General features: G+C 34.5%; 2 protein-coding genes across 2 annotated transcripts; one reads left to right on the top strand and one right to left on the bottom strand.

Moving 5' to 3' along the window:
• The first annotated feature begins 11,313 nt into the window (after positions 1-11,313).
• LOC130808253 (uncharacterized) lies at positions 11,314-12,753 on the top strand. Its single transcript, XM_057673735.1, has one exon. It carries the CDS (start codon positions 11,314-11,316, stop codon positions 12,751-12,753), a length of 1,440 nt encoding a protein of 479 aa, XP_057529718.1.
• A 2,284-nt stretch (positions 12,754-15,037) lies between these two features.
• Positions 15,038-17,243, bottom strand: LOC130808252 (uncharacterized). The gene is made up of 4 exons (XM_057673734.1): positions 17,178-17,243; positions 15,619-15,732; positions 15,299-15,460; positions 15,038-15,163 (listed from the first exon to the last, which is right to left on the bottom strand). The coding sequence occupies exons 1-4, from the start codon at positions 17,241-17,243 to the stop codon at positions 15,038-15,040; spliced, it is 468 nt and encodes a 155-aa protein (XP_057529717.1).
• Between the last annotated feature and the right edge of the window lie 609 nt (positions 17,244-17,852).

Genomic DNA, 17,852 nt, shown 5'->3' with positions numbered 1-17,852 from the left:
AGCTGTTTTTGCGGGCATAATCGTTGTAAGTATTGCCTTGTCGACTCCACAATATAATAGGGATAGGCATAGTTATCCCTTATCCTATTTTGTTTATATTGTTTTATTTTTGTTTCATCCCAAGATGACTCTTTAGTGTATCTTTGGGTGTTTGCTCATAAACTTCTTGTACTAATTCCCATAAATCTTGGAAGATAAATATTGACCTCATTTGCATAGTCTATTGTTCATATTTTTCTCCCTTAAATGTAGGAATCCAATTAACTTGGGGTAATTAATGGTTGGGGTCATTTTTTATTTTGTGGTTAGAGGTTTATTTTATTGTGGAGTATGTTGGTTAATGTGTTTAGGTTGTTTGGAGGTCTTGGTTTTAATTAGCTCTTGATACCAAATGTAGGAAAATTTAGATGCTAAAACTGTGAATGGATTTATTTGGAGAGAAAGATGAGTGAATATGTAAAATGGATATTGTTCTTCATTACCAAAAAAATTGATTATTTATAGTGTTGAGTTTGGTTATAAGTTTACTAAAATATCTTAGATATTTTTATTTTTTAATTACTTTTTCTAGGATCTTCTATTATATTATCTTAGATATTTTTATTTTTTAATTTTTTAATTTAGATATTTTTATATTTAATTAAAATTCTAGATTTTTCTAGATTATTTTAATAGATAGTGGGGAGAAAAACTTGTAATGGAAGCTTTTAAAATCAAACAAATATCAAACTAGATTATGATTAGACTCTATCTTGGAATTAAACTGAAGCCTCTGATGCGGCGGCACGTACGTACACAGATGATTGCGGTCGATCCTTCATAATATAGAAAAATTAATCAACTTCAAAATTGAATTAGTGAAGATGAAATTAGGTTTATTAAGTGAAAAAAAAAGAGAGAAGAAATTGGGGACGAAAATGAATTGATGATTCTGGGTTTGGAATTGGATGTTGGGTGTCACTCAGAGTGATGAAAGAAAGACAATCCCCAAATTAGAACGTGAGATTTGGGTCGAAGAGTGGCGGATTTAAATTTTAGGGTTTGCTGAGGTGAAGTTTGAAGAACAATCGATATTAATGAAAAAAAAAAGTTGACATACAAATGTTAATTTGATGGTGGAAAAAACTTTTAAAAAATACTAGCACTCTCATTTCAACAAAATAAGATTTACCACATAGAATTTCTCATAAAAAAATTGCATTGACTACTATTATTTTCCTTTTATAGATGAATAATGTCCAAAAGTAAATAGGATACCTAAAATGAATAGTTTAAAGTATTAATTAGACTATAGCCTATATAGTGCGTCTCTCGGGAGGACCATGTTTCACAACAATTTATGTATTGACTAAAATCCACTTTAATAATATGAAACAAATAGCTACATATCACATAGAATTTGATACAAACCAAATCATCATGAACAATAGCAAAAAAAACTAATAATTAAGTATTAAAAACAGTTACATACATTGATATGATCATGATCACCATAATTGTGTTGGATAGTAGTAATATCGTCGATTTTTAATATTTCTTCCGACAAAAAATCATAGCCGCTGTGATGATTATCATCATCATCATCATCATCATGATTTGTAACTGTATGATGATATTCCATATCTGTTGAATTTAATGATGATCTTAACGATTCAGACGAATAATAATAAAAATATTAGAAAAATGGAAGCGAAATAAATAGAAAAGAAAAGAGAGAGGAGATAATGGAATATATAATGTTGAATTTAAGTACGAAAGTAAATTAAGAGAGAAAAAAGAGTCCCAAAAAGAAGGTGAAGTCAAATTAGATGTCTAAAAATAGCTAAAAACATGTAATTCAGTTAAAGTGAAAGTAAAACTGGTAAGAAAGTGAATGTTATTGGTTGTTAGTTACCATAAGACTCGGTCAGAAATGAAGTCAAGTACCAAATGAGTTCCTCATTAATCGCTCTCTTATTATCACTTAAATGTTATATCTTAATTAATATCTCTGTTTTATTTAGTCGCACCCAAGCCCATTTTAAGCAATTTTTTATTTTGCAATTACGGCTAGTGTACGAAAAAAAAGCATACCCATGTGGGACCTTGTTTTATTGATCGTCTTGATATATATTTTCATAATATCAAATTTTTATAATTTTTAGCTGTGTATAACTCGAGATATAATCGATTAAACGTAACTGGGAAGACGGTCGTTTGATCGGGTTTCCCGTTGGATTAGTTTCGGTCAAACTATTTTGGGGTTAGTTTGAAAATGCATCTTTCCAGTTAATGTGTGGGAAATATATGTGGACATGATTAATTCCTAAATTAATCATGGCTAAATAGAAGGACAAAGAGAAATATAAGGGGAACAACAATAGTTATATTCTATTGTTATGCGAGAGTTAGTTATTAGGAATTAAATTAATGGCTATTAGAGAAACAAGGTGACTCATTGTTTTTTTAGTTTCTTTCAGCATTATATATAAGCTTAGTGTTGTACATTAATATATAGCATTTTGAATAATCAAGTTTTATTCACGTCAAAAGTTTTAGCATTAAGAAAGTTTTTTTTATATTTATTATTTCTTTCATAGTGGTTATTTGTCTATCCCAAATATTGTTTATCTTTTTGAGGTATCGGGTTCATATTATCTAGTAGAAGCCACATTTCCGCTGCGAGAGTTCTAACAATTGGTATCAGAGCCAACGTCGAAATCTTAAGTGGTAAAATTTTTGATTTTGAAAATGATTATAATGGCATCTACTAGTGGAACGGTAAAAGTTGGAAAATATGAAATTGAAAAAATTCAATGGGAAAAATGATTTTTCCTATTGGAGGATGCGAATGAAAAATTTGCTAATATCACGAAAGTTGCACAAAGCATTGGCGGGAAAAGAACAAAAACCCGAGGACATGAAGGATGAGGATTGGGAAGAGTTAGATCTTGAAGCACGAGCGGCCATAATCTTGTGCCTTGAGAGGGATGTTGCTTTCTTGGTAAACGAGAAAGCAACGGCCGCTGGCGTGTGGTCAAAGTTAGAGTCTAATTTCATGACGAAAACTCTAACAAACAGGATCTATTTAAAATCCAAATTGTGTACATGCAAGATGGAAGAAGACGCCTCAATCCGTGAGTATATTAATAAGTTTGATAGGATTTTATCAGACTTGAAGGATATTGATGTGAAGATTGATGAGGAAGACCAAGCGCTCATGTTATTGCTTTCATTACCAAAATCATATGAAAATCTGGTTCAAACATTAATGCTTGTGGGTGATACTCTAACCATGGATGAGACTAGAACATCGCTTTTAGCAGATGACCTTCGAAAGGTCGCTATAAGTGGAATGATGTTTAGCAATGGGAGAGAATACAATGAACAAGCACAAGGATTGTTTATAAACAGAGGAAGGAGCAATGAAAGAAGAAGAGGCAAGGGAGGAAAGTCTAGATCAAAATCTAAACCTCTTACGGAAAGACCATGTTTCAAATGTGGTGAGCTTGGTCATTTTAAAGCTAATTGCCCAAATAAGAGGGTAATATTCAAGAAGAACAACAACGATAACTCCAGAGGAAAACAACAAGAAAAACAAGAGGCAAGTTATGTCTCAAATGAAGAGGATGATTATTGTTACTCGGTTTCAAAACCATGTGATGAGATATCTGGTAAATGGATGCTTGATTCAGGAGCATTTCACCATATGTGCCCAAACAGGAAGTGATTTTTAACTTACCAGAGTTTAGATGGTGGTACTGTTTTGATGGGAAACGATCATGCTTGTAAGACTGTCGGGTTAGGTACTATCCGAGTCAAGATGCATGATGGAACAATAATAACCTTGAAGGATGTGAGACACATCCCAGATTTGCGAAAGAATCTTATTTCTCTTGGGTTGTTAGAGAATAATGGTTGCAAAATAGTCTTGGAGAATGGAGTTTTAAAAGTTATTCGTGGTTCCTTGGTAGTGATGAAGGGAATTCGTCATGGTAATCTTTATTCTCTTTTGAGGACAACTGTTTACAGGTGAATTAGCAGTTGGAATATGTGGAAGCAAAGACCAAACAGAATGCACCAGGATATGGCACATGCGCCTTGGGCATATGTCAGGAAAGGGTCTATCATTGCTTAGTGGACAAGGTTTGTTGAAGAACATGAAGAAGCCACAAGTGAAATTCTGTGTGCATTGTGTGTATGGAAAAGCACACAGAGTAAAGTTCTCTACAAGCAAGCACAAAAGCAAAGGATTGTTAGACTATGTACATACGGATGTTTGGGGTCCGGCTAAAGTTGCTTCCAAGGGAGGTTCCAAGTATTATGTTACATTTGTTGATGATTATTCTAGATATGCTTGGATTTATTTTCTTAAGCATAAGAATGAAGTATTCGACATTTTCAAGCGGTGGAGAGCAATGGTTGAGAACAGAACAGGTCGAAATCTAAAGACTATTTGGTCTGATAACGGTACTGAATACACAGAGGGAGATTTCAAGGAGTTTTGTGATCAGGAATGCATTGTGAGACACTGGACAGTCAGAGACACACCTGATGCGTAATCAAGGGCTGATTAGGGCCTTGGTTATGCAAGGATTAAATTTGTGCGGAAGCTTGAATCAATGAAACTCATAAAAACTACAAATGACCATGCAAAGGACACGAAACAACCACAAACAGAACTAAGAACTCCGTTCTTGATTTTCTGATGTTGATCACCTGTGACCCTCCTCTATGATCGACTCTAAACTGATATGTACAAAGCCTTCCAGACCTTGCACTCGAGGTTTCCTTAAAGTATCAAGGTTGCTCCACAACTCTTAACGCTCTAAGGATCAAAGGATACTCCGTAGCCTTTGATGAAGTTGCCTCCAACTTCGAAGAAGAAAACAGAAAATCCATTTCTGAAATACCTCTCTATTGATTGATCACATGACAACATACATGAACGTCCTATTACATGGGTGAGGCTATGTATTTATAGATTTTTGCATCTAAACTAGCCGTTACAAGATGAGGCACTTAATACACGTGGACAAAACAGAATACATAAAACAAGCAAAACACTTAAAACAAATCTGAACTATCATATTGTCGAGCAGCCCTCCTTCAGCTCAACTTCTAGGCCTCCTCGTGGATCTTTACAGTGGTTTTAGGACCTTGATAGCAAGTTCCTAGTGTAGAGATTCCATTCCTACCCTTGGTGGCACAAGATACCATGAAACACGATCTAGACAACGCGTGCTAGGTCAGCTGGTCAGAACACTTTATCTGTTCTGATTTGTATGACCTGCTGAATGGCTGACCTTCACGTCACATTTCAGTGGGTTATCCATGATGCATAGTGATGTTCTTGGGCCAAGGCATGAAGTTCCATGTACCAAGATTCCATTACCACTTTAACCCAGGTCAAGGATACACTGGTTTGGTCTCCACGTGTCGTGCAAGGTGGCCTGGTCGCTAGTTTGCTGCTGTCCTGTTCTGAACCATGAGCTGTTCCCATTTCCATGTTGTTCCCATGTCCATGTGCGTGATGCTGTTCCTAGGTGCTTCCTTATTCCCAAAACATCCTTGTCCCGCAACCTAACACTTGATGCATTTGCATCAACACCACAACATAATGGAGTCGCAGAAAGACTGAATCGTACGCTACTTGAGAAGGCATAGATGGAGACACACCTTACAAGGATTGGTCAGGGGAACATGCAGATTACGAGAGGCTTAGAGTGTTCGGATGCACAGCTTATTATCATGTTAAGGATAATAAGCTTGATCAAAGAGCGAAGAAAGCAATCTTTTTGGGGTATCCAAATGGGATTCAAGGCTACCGTCTTTGGAGTGTAAATGACTCTAAATTTGTGATCAGCAGGGATATGACCTTTGATAAAAAATCTATGGTAGCTTTATCGAAAGCTATGGTGTCTAACAATGGTGATGTCGAAATGACTAAAAACACTCAAGTGGTGGAGATAGAATCTGAAGACCAACAAGATTCTAGTAATATTCAGGTGGAGCATCCGGGTGTTACTCAAGACGAGGAGGAGGATGAGCTTGATTATGAGGAGATTCAGCAAGATAATGCACATGTATTACAACAACAACAGCAGGATTCTTTGGCATCCACTAGGCCAAAGAGGAATTATAAATCAGTTCAGAATTTTGGGTCAGACAAACCTCTGAGGCATTACGGGCAGGTTAACTTGGTAGAATATGCACTCTCGGTGGAGGATGATGAGCCGATCACCTTCAAACAAGCTATCAAAGACAAGGATAGAGAGAGTTGGTTGGTTGCTATGGATGAAGAGATGCAATCTCTTCATAAAAACAAGACATGGGAGGTAGTCCCATTGCTCGTGGGAAAGACTGCTATTGGTTGTAAGTGGGTGTATAAAAGAAAAGAGGATCCTTCCAAGTCAGATAAAGTGAGGTTTAGGGCTAGGCTAGTGGCCAAGGGGTTTGCACAGAAAGAAGGTGTTGATTACAATGAGATATTTTCTCCGGTGGTAAAACACACTTCTATTCGGGTGCTGTTGAGTCTTGTAGCTCATGGAGATCTTGAGCTGGAACAACTTGATGTGAAGTCAACCTTCTTACATGGTGACTTGGATGAGGAAATCTATATGTATCAACCTGAGGGGTTTAAGGTTGAGGGTAAAGAGAATTTGGTATGTCGCTTGAGGAAATCACTTTATGGATTGAAACAATCTCCTCGACAGTGGTACAAGCGATTTGATTCTTCTATGTTAAAAAAGGGATTTTTTAGAAGTAATTACGATTTTTGTGTATACATTCGCAAGCTTCGTGGAGGTGATTATATTTATCTCCTATTGTATGTGGACGACATGCTTATTGCTTCTAAGAGTAAGGTGGAGAAGATAGGTTAAAAATTTAACTCGGTCAAGATTTTGAAACTAAAGACTTGGACGCTGCAAAGAAAATACTGGGTATGGAGATTAGAAGAGAAAGATCAGATCGGAAATTATTCTTGAGTCAAAAAGGCTACATTGAGCAGGTTATTGAAAGGTTTGGGATGAAAGCCGCTAAGTCAGTGATGACTCCATTGGCTCCACATTTTAGGCTCTCAGGTAAACAATATCCCATTATAGCGGAAGATAAGGCATACATGGATAATGTATCTTATGCTAGTGCAGTTGGCAGTTTAATGTATGCTATGGTATGTACACGTCCAGACATTTCACAAGCAGTCAGTGTTGTCAGTAGGTTCATGGCGAACCCAGGTAAAGTACATTGGGAGGCAGTGAAATGGATTTTACAGTACTTAAAAGGTACCATTGACAAAGGTTTATGCTTTGGTGGAGATACATGTCAAATAAGCCGCTTTGTTGACTCGGATTATGCTGGTGATTTAGATAGAAGAAGATCTACTATTGGTTATGTGTTTAAAATACATGGGGCTCCAGTTAGTTGGCGATCAATGTTACAAGCTACAGTGGCTCTATCTACAACAGAAGCCGAGTATATGGCTATGGCAGAAGGAGTCAAGGAAGCATTGTGGTTACGGGGACTTCTAGATGATTTAGGGTTGAAGCAGGATTGTGTGAATCTGAATTGTGATAGCCAAAATGCTATTCATTTGGCCAGAAACCAGGTTCATCATGCTCGTACCAAACATATAGATGTAAGGTATCACTTTGTACGAGATGTCATAAAGGAATGTAGTATTTCTCTTATGAAGGTGCATATAAATAAGAACCCCGCAGACATGTTAACCAAAGTCGTCTCAGGAAGAAAATTCCAAAATTGTTTGGAATTGCTAAATATTGTTTCATGTTAGGCACTACATGGAGGAATAAAGGAACTACGATTGGTTTGATCCCGGTCGAGGGTACGTAGGCAGTCATTGTAAAATTGGTGCAACCGGATACATATTACGCAATTTGTTCGTCCAAAATTTAAATGTGTTTTCAATTTATGAACGAGGCGGAGAATTGCTCTGATACCAATTGTTAGAACTCTTGCAGCAGAAATATGGCTTCTACTAGATAATATGAAACCGATACCTCAAAAAGATAAAAAATATTTGGGATAGACAAATAACCACTATGAAGGAAATAATAAATATAAAAAAAAGAACTTTCTTAATGCTAAAACTTTTGACGTGAATAAAACTTGATTATTCAAAATGCTATATATTAACGTACAACACTAAGCTTATATATAATGCTGAAAGAAACTAATGAAACAATAATTCACCTTGTTTCTCTAATAGCCATTAATTTGGTTCCTAATAACTAACTCTCGCATAACAATAGATATAACTATTGTTGTTCCCCTTATATTTCCCACAATCAAGTTTTATTCACGTCAAAAGTTTTAGCATTAAGAATTTTTTTTTTATATTTATTATTTCCTTCATAGTGGTAATTTGTCTATCCCAAATATTGTTTATCTTTTTGAGGTATTGGTTTCATATTATCTAGTAGAAGCCACATTTCTACTGCGAGAGTTCTAACATAATGCTTGATACATTGGGATCGAGAAATTTTGTTCTCCAGTTTTACGAATACAGTTATACATGAGGTTGTACTAATAAAGTACAATAGCTTGCAAACTCGTGCAATAGTGATCGACACATGAGGTCATATTGTATTTTTTTTCATCCTCAATATTACGTCTGGTTGTTGGTATTATATGTTTTGCCATCGCATATTTGTTTTATTCTAATTGTTTTTTCACAAAATCAATTCGTGCCTAATACCACTTGAAAAGGTAATTTGTTTGAGGATGATACATCTTATATCATGGAAATGACATAGTACATATTATTTTATAGATTACGAGCACCAGCATCCACGAAAAGCATGTCAGGATTAGAGGAGTTGATGATGCTTATTGTAATGTTATGTTTACAAGCTATACATCACAAGTCGCTGTAAATAATTTCAACTTTAATTTCAAAAACCTTAAATTTACAAATATGATTAGAGATCATTCAATACTATAGTTTGATATAAAAATTTGAACATACTCAATAAACGTACATATGTATTAATTTGTGAGCTCATGTCTCACAAGATTTAAATGTAAAAGTTGTATGTAAACGAAATTGGAGCTCCACCAAAATTTTTTTATTTCAAATTTAACTCATGATATAACCGATGATTATAATTTATATAACACTCCCTCCGAACCAATTTAGATGTCCCATTTGCTTGGGCAATGTTATTAAGAATGGTGTGGGGTCCATTAAAAAGAGTAAATAGTAAAGGGTAGGTAGTGAAGGGTAGTTGAATAAGTAAGGTATATGGGGGTATATTCATAATTACTTATGTGAACTAAGGATATTTAGGTAAAAAAAGATTGACAAAATTAGAAATGAGACAACCAACAAGACTTTGCCAAATAAGGAAATGAGACAACTAAATTGGTTCGGAGGGAGTATAACTTATTGTAATGTTGGATTCAAGCGTAGTGGCAAATTCAGGACTCAAATTCAGTGGGAACGATAGCTAAAATGAGGATAAAATATAAAAATTAATCACATAACTAATATTTTATTCTCTAATATTATTTATGTCAATTTTTATTTGTCATATCAAAAGGAAAATTGAACTAAACTACAAAATCATATCAAAAAGATATTTAAACTACAACCAAAAAATCCAAAAAAAAACTATAAGTATTAACTATGCATTATATTTAATTGTAAAATTAGACACGTTATTGTTAGTATTCTCAGCTAATTCTCACCCATAGCATTCTCACTAATATCCCCCATACTATCTTCTTTTTTACCTTCAAAATGTGCCTTAATTGTCGAGGCAATGCTTGATGCTAATACGGAGATTAAATTGGGATCTGATTCCAAAGCCAACTTAATAACACTTATTAGGTCAACAGTAGGCAAATTAGTATTACCTTGGGGACTTTGGCCTAAGAGTTGTTGCATAAATTTCATCAACCCCATACGATCTTGTGTTGTCGATTGCGAGTTTACTTGTTTAGTGAAGTCTAATATAATAGTAGGATATGGAGTCGATGCTGAGATTGTGGCTACGCCTGGTAGGCCGGGAAGAGCATCATTGGGTGACAATATGGTTGGGGTAAGAAATTGATCGAATGAACTTGACGTGTTTTCGCCAGTTAATAGCATTGAGATTGCAGATGATATTGTATTAGTCATGGGTTGAGCAACGGTAGGTAACGGATGGTTGTGTTGTCCCTCGTACGTTGTCATGAGAATGCTTTCGTCTTCTGGACATCTTTGTACCTATTAATATTACAATGAGATGCTTTAATTTTAAAATAATATTAATGTTACAAATAAAGTAAAATTTACCTACTATATTATTTTAAAAAATATACCAAAATTTACAATCAAATTAAATGATAAGTTATCATTAAGTTTGTATATCATTAGTTGACATGTAATTTGAGTATTTAGATGTTAGTGTGTTGTGCTTCAAGTTTTGTCTAAAAGGGAGAATTTTCATCTAGTTGATTTATTTCATAAGCATAATTTCTTCAATGGCTTATCTGGCCTCATAAATAAAGATAATAAGCGATAAGTTTCCAATTAGTATGAAGACTTTTAGGAAAGAGCTTAAAACCAATTTGTACGAGTTTAACTTAATGATAACAGCTTTATAATAATGTGTATTAGTCACCATTGGTGTGTCCAACAATATTTTATCTAATCGAATATGTTTAAAAATTAAAAAAAAAATCATTATTTTTTCTTAAAGCTAAATATGTAAAAGTTTATACATATTTTATGCATTTTATGGATCCTAAACAAGTGACCTATTAAGGGATATCCAACGTAAATTAAATTATGGATAAAAATTTAAAGTGATCAGATTAGAAAAAATTTTGCATGCCTGTTTATGAACGGGGCAAGAAGTTCCCATGGTACAACGATAGTATGCTCGTGGATATGGATTTCCTTTTGCCGTTTTTTGACCATATTTCCTCCAATGGCATCCATCAGTTATCTGCAATATTGATTAAATTTATAAGGATCAAAATTTACATCAAATAAAACATAATTAGTGGAAATAATACTACAATTTATCAAAAATATGGAAATATATTTTTCTGATTTGTGGAATATTTTTCTGATTTGGTTACTCAAAATAGTTCAAAGTATTAAGGGAATGTCTGATTGTCCAAGTTTTGTATTACCTTAATTAGTTCATAGACTTTGTATAAATTAGGGTTGTAATTATAAAGAAAATTAATACAAAACAGTATTCCTTTAAACCCTAAAATCGTTTTTTCTTTAATTCTTCATGGTATCAGAGCTGTAAGGTTTAATCTGGTATTAACCTTTGTTCAGCATCATCCTTTACCCTTAAAAACTTACCTGTAACAATGGCGGAAACAAACCCAAACCAAATCATAACAATGGAACAGATGGAACACATGTTCAGACTGTTTCAACAGATGCAAAAACCAAATACAACCCTTGAAACTATTTCTCCAGATTTGAAATTAGCCGAAAAATTAAACTACCAAAATTACACAACATGGTGTAAAATGATGCAGATAGCATTAGAAAGCAGGGGTCGTCTTAGCCACATCATTGACGACCCTCCCAACACTTCAGATCCTAATTACACAAACTGGAAGCAAAAGGACTCATTAGTCCTATCATGGATAATCTCAAACATAGACACTGAACTAATAAATCAATTCCTAGATTATACGATTGCAAAAGACCTATGGAAGGGGATCGAGGTCTTACTGTGCAGTGGAAGGGATGAACTTCAGATATTTGATCTGAGTTCACAAGCAAATAATATCAAACAAAACCAAGATCCATTAGAGATTTATTATGGGAAGCTGACCAAAATATGGAAGGAGATAGATCGAAGACAACCAAATCCGATGATACACGCTGAAGACATTACCATTTTTAACACATTCATCCAGAAACAATGGCTCTTCCAATTCTTGGCCGGAATTAATGAAACTTTTGACAAAGAAAAAAGGGACTTACTGAATCTTGACCTACTCCCAACAGTAGACATGGCTTATGCTACAATCAGGCGCGAAATTTCACGGCGTGGTATTATGATTCACGCTTCATCATCGGGAAAAAATCCCTCAGAAATTGGGAGTGGGTTGGCCGTCAAACATCACCGGTCAAACGTTTCATTCCGGCGTGACATGGAGGACAAGGCTTACCTGAAGTGTAGTTACTGTGGAGGAAGTAGACATACAAAGGAAGGGTGTTTTAAGTTAATCGGCTACCCGGAGTGGTGGGAGGAGCACCGGCAACAGAAAACCGCCACCAAGGCTCAGTCAAAACAAACCGGCGGCAAGGCTAACATGGTTACTGGTGCCCTCCACATCACAGACATGGTCACTAAGGAACCAACCCACAACAAAGAAGTCACCCATGGCAACACAGGTGAACAGAAAAAGGGAAAGAGAGAAGACGGACCAGAGGAAAGAGAAAGAGAGAAAGATCTGGAAATAAACCGGCACACAAAACTACCCCCCTCTCACTCTTTTATACCAAACACAACAAACCCTAAGCCCAGAAACCACCCCCGGCCCAATTTAAAACCTATTTCCCAAATACCCAAAAACATTCTCAACCCTCAAAAACATGGTCTCCTTTGTAAACCTTATTATTCTTCCAAATGGATATTTGATTGCGGGGCTACCGACACTATGACTTTTGATCCTAATGACCTCTTATCCACAAATAAAAAAACCCGCACCTATATTCAGACCGCTAATGGGGAGTGTGTGAGTGTAGATCAATCTGGACCCGTTACAATTTCTCCCTCTCTCAAAATCTGAAGTTTTTGATGTCTTTGTTAAGTTCTATAATTTGATTATCACACAATTTCATGCTAAGCCTAAAATTCTTCGATCAGACAATGGGGGGGAATATATGAATAAACAAATGGAAAATTTCTTTACTACCCATGGTCTTATTCATGAAACCTCTTGCCCTCATACACCCCAACAGAATGGCATAGCAGAAAGAAAGAACCGTACTCTACTTGAAATAGGTCGAGCCCTTATGTTTGAAGCACATGTCCCACCTTATTTTTGGCCTGAAGCTATTGCTTCTTCCACTTATCTCACCAACCGGCTACCCTCAAAAATCCTTCAGTTCAGAACCCCTCTAGATGTCCTTCGTACCCATACTACTATCCCATCTTTTCACTCCTTACCTCCTCGCATATTTGGGTGTGTTGTGTATGTTCATTTGCCCAAACCTGCTCGAACCAAACTTGAACCCCGGGCTGTAAAGTGTATATTTGTGGGCTATGGTACAAATCAAAAGGGATACCGCTGCTTTGATCCAACACAGAACAAGATGTATACTACAATGGATTGTGATTTCTTTGAACATTCCTATTTTTACTCCCAGCCTCGTCCTCAGGGGGAGACTGATTGTGATGACTTGAGCTGGCTAACATATTCTGTAATTGATGATCTGAACCCGAAAGAGCAAGTAGGTAATCCCACAGACATTGCTACGGAAAACATAATATTATTTTCTCCTCAGACTTTCCCTACCTTGTCTGAAGCATCCAATGATCAAGAAGTTGCCTGTGAGCCTCAAGAGGTATTAACTGAATCTGAACCCCAAATAAATGATGATATATCTGGTATTGTTAACTCACCCCTGCAAATATGAATTACCCCCAAGGAGCAAGAGAGGTGTTCCTCCAAGGAGGTATGATCCAGAGTTTGAATCACAAAGATCTCGGTATCCTATTAACCGGGAAAGTAGTAACTTGGCACAAACAGCTGTGGCATTTCAAACCAGCCTATACTCAAAATCCCTGCCCAAGAATACTGAAGAAGCTCTCCAAGATTCGAGGTGGAAAAAGGCAATGATAGATGAGATCTTGGCTTTAAAGAAAAATAGCACATGGGACAAATGCATGATACCTAGAGGAAAGAAACCAGTAGGCTGCAAATGGGTTGTCACAATAAAGTATCATGCAGATGGAACTATTGAGAGATACAAAGCTCGACTTGTAGCAAAGGGATATACACAAACTTATGGCATTGATTACTCTGAAACCTTCTCCCCAGTTGCTAAGATAGACACCATCAGGGTCATATTCTCCATAGCTGCTAATAAAGATTGGCCCCTCTATCAGTTTGATGTAAAGAATGCTTTTCTACATGGGGAGATTGAAGAAGAAGTGTATATGCATGCTCCACCAGGCTTTACAGATGAATTTGCCCTGGGGGAAGGATGTAAACTTAAAAGAGCATTGTATGGCTTGAAACAGTCTCCAAAAGCTTGGTTTGGCAGGTTTACCGCAGCAATGAAGAAATTTGGGTATGAACAAAGCCATTCCGACCATACCCTAATCCTAAAGAAAGAAGGTGGGCAGATCACATGTCTTATAATTTATGTAGATGATATAATTATAACGGGGAACAATGAAAGGGAGATAAAAGAGCTTAAGAAGAGGCTTTTCATGGAGTTCGAGATGAAGGACTTGGGAAATTTAAAGTACTTCCTTGGTATAGAAGTTTTCCGATCCGAGAAGGGAATTTTCATTAATCAAAAGAAATACATCTTAGATTTATTAGCAGAAGTAGGGATGATTGACTGCAAACCAGCAGAGACACCAATCGCTACTAATCATAAACTCCAGACGACTCCTAGAGGAGAACCAGCTGACAGGGAGAAGTATCAGAAACTGGTGGGAAAATTGATCTATCTATCTCACATATTAGAGTATATATATATATATAACTGATAGTTTAGCTGCAGTATTTTAATTCAAGAAAGAATATTATTATTTATTAAGTTTAATTATTTAACTTCACTATAAATTTACAATATTTATTTATATATTAAACGTATGCAATAATAAGATTTGAAAAAAATACCATATTTTCTTTTGAGGAAACCCGAAAGCACACTCGAGCTTTTTTCTTGATTTTTTGATGAGGCTCTTCAGCATTTATGACTGTTTGCATACCAGTTGTTCCGTGATCCTCTTTAATGGAGATTTTATTTGTGTCCTCATTATCTCTGTAAATCAAGTCAATAAATATAAATTAAGAGTAATTCTTCATTGTTGGCTTTCAAAGAAAATTATATTAATTAAATACCACTAATTATATTAACCAAAATACAGTTAAGAGTTCCTTGCCTTGGAGCCAATAATGGTCTCTTTTGCTGATTTAGTCTTTCTTCATTAGCAGAGTCGTCTGAAACGTCTTTAAATCCCTAATAATTCAAGAGACATAATATTAAAAAAATTAAGCAAAGAATAAGAGTCGACTGAATAATGGACTGCTCGATCGAGCATAAAAGATGTTTCATAGAAATACAAATTTAAAAAGAAATAATTAAGAAAATTACCTCTTCCTCGTTGACTTTTTCGGATTTATTTTGATCGAGTTGAAATCTATTAATTTCCGCCCTTTCAGAGGTTTCGCATGTGTTGGCTAACTGATTAACTAAATTCTTCAAATTTTGATTCTCGACTCTTTGTCGTGCTATCTCCTCTTTCAGAAGTACAACCTACATATTTTTTCAACGAAATTAAATGCATTATTTTCATTTTAATTATTTTAACTAAACACTAGACAATATTTATACAAAGATTAAAGAGAAAAAATCACTAAAAATAGTTTTGTTATCCAATATATAGTGAAAATAAAAAAAAAATACTTAATTACCTCATCAGTATGCTTATTCTCATATTGTCTCTTCAAATTTTCTCCTCCACTATTATTAGTAGCAGATTTCTCCATATAAAAAATATCTGGAGCAACTCGAAGCGCTAATTTAGTCTACCATCACAAACAATATACAACTCATCAGTAGAGAACTATTATCAAAAGTATTACTATATAGAATATGAAGTATTACTACGTCATTTTTATTTATTTTAAGGTTTAGAAAAACTCATCAATTATAAAAAGATATCGGTTTGATAAATCTAAAAAAATATATTTTCAGATCGGTTCGGATTTTCGGGTCGGGTCACAATTAAACAGCTCTAAATGAGTCACATACCCTACAATAGAAAAAGGTTTAAGGTGAGTACTTTAAAAGCCATGACTATTCATGTTAAATGTTTAGCTCATAACCTATTATAAACATACAAATTTTTATCTTTAATTAGGCTTATTTAGTTTAATGTTTTGCTATTGTAACTCATTTATTACTCCAATACTAAACGGTTCAATATTATATATATAATCCCTCATTTCTTTTATTTCTTTTCGTTTACTTATTGCATAATTTTTAAAGCAAATTTTAACCTTAATATCTCTAAAAATACAAATAAAAAATTATGAAAAATACATAATAAAAAAAGTATATATTAAGACAAATATAACGAGATCTCACATGGATATGTTTTATCTTCAATATGTGTTTTAAAAACATCAAATAAATTTCTCTTTTTAAAGTAGAATATATATATATAATGGAAAGAACATTAGCGAACGAAAGAACTACTTTCAAAATGTATCAATTTTTTTAGAGATTTTGAAATCTAACAATAAAAATTATTTGACTTTTAAATTTATATTGAAATCAATCAAAAATAAAATGCGGATAACAAATGAAAACAAAAGAACTATGAAACAAAAAAGCTACATAAAATAGAAAAAGTAAATCATCATGAACGATAACAAAAATAAAAAACAATAATTAAGTATTAAAAACAGTTGCATACATTGATATGATGATCATCATCATAATCGTGTTGGAAAGTAATAATATTATTATCTTGTTTTGATATTTCTTCAGACGAACAATTAGAGAGCGACAGCTCATAGGCTAGCTCATTATTTTAAGCGCGCAAATAATATTTACTATATTTAAAATTTTTAATTACAAATTTTAAAAATAATATTTTTAATTAGACTTTAAAATTTAAGAAAAGAGAAGTAAAAAGGGCAAATTAAAGAGTGAGATAATGGAAAATAAATGTATATATTTATAATTAATCAATTATGAAAGTGTTAGATGTGGTGTCCGGCTCTGATACACGGACACGCCATTTGACAGACGTGTCCCGTGTCGGACACGGACACGCGAAAATCCGTGTCCGACACGCCAAATGAAGTGTCCAATATTTTAATATTTTTTCGGACACGCGGACACGGCTAGGACACGCAAGGGACACGGCAAGGGTGAACGAAACGTTTTTTAAAAAAAAATAAATTAAATTTTAGACAAAAGACAGAACTGAGAAGTTCTTCTCTCACTCGGATTCTCAATCTACCGTTCCGAGAACTCGCGTTTTGTAACGGTGTATGTAAAAACGGCGTTCCGCCACGCTTATCGTCATTTTGACCGTCATGAACCGGACTTGATAGCGAGTCTATGCGATTTTGGGCGATTTTTGGCGAGTTTGGATATTTTTGACAAGATTGGACCCAAAAACAAAAGAACTGGACTAAGAAGCCTTGAAATATTGAAGGTTGATGGTCGACTCACCATTGATGAAGAAAACTTCTTAAACGTTGGAGTTGATGGAGTTTAAGTCTTCATGAAGGAGATGATAAATTTTTTTCTCTCACCTCATGATCTCCTTTTTGAAAAATTAAAATTTAATATCACTTCTCAAAAAATTTACTTTTACACTAGCAATTCAGAACTTGTAGAAGTACATCTACATTTGCAATAATTACTATTAAGAGAGAAAAAGATAGGATAGGAATAGGAAAAGTCATATGGGTAAAGTAACTGAGAAAGTAGGGCGTGGGGAGGCGTGTATGTTTAGGAGTAATTATTATTAAAATTTTTTAATTATGTTTTATTTGTTAATCATATATAATTATTGGTCTATGTGTTAACTATTATTTAAAGTTTTTTTTAAATATGTGCTAATCGTTGTTTTTTAAATTCAATTACAAACTTCAATTAGTATTTTAAGATCAATTACAAAAAATATAAA

Source organism: Amaranthus tricolor, chromosome 3 (assembly GCF_026212465.1).
Source record: "Amaranthus tricolor cultivar Red isolate AtriRed21 chromosome 3, ASM2621246v1, whole genome shotgun sequence".
NCBI lineage: Eukaryota > Viridiplantae > Streptophyta > Magnoliopsida > Caryophyllales > Amaranthaceae > Amaranthus > Amaranthus tricolor.
The sequence above is the reverse complement of the archived record's forward strand: the minus strand, read 5'-3'. Positions and strand labels throughout refer to the sequence as shown.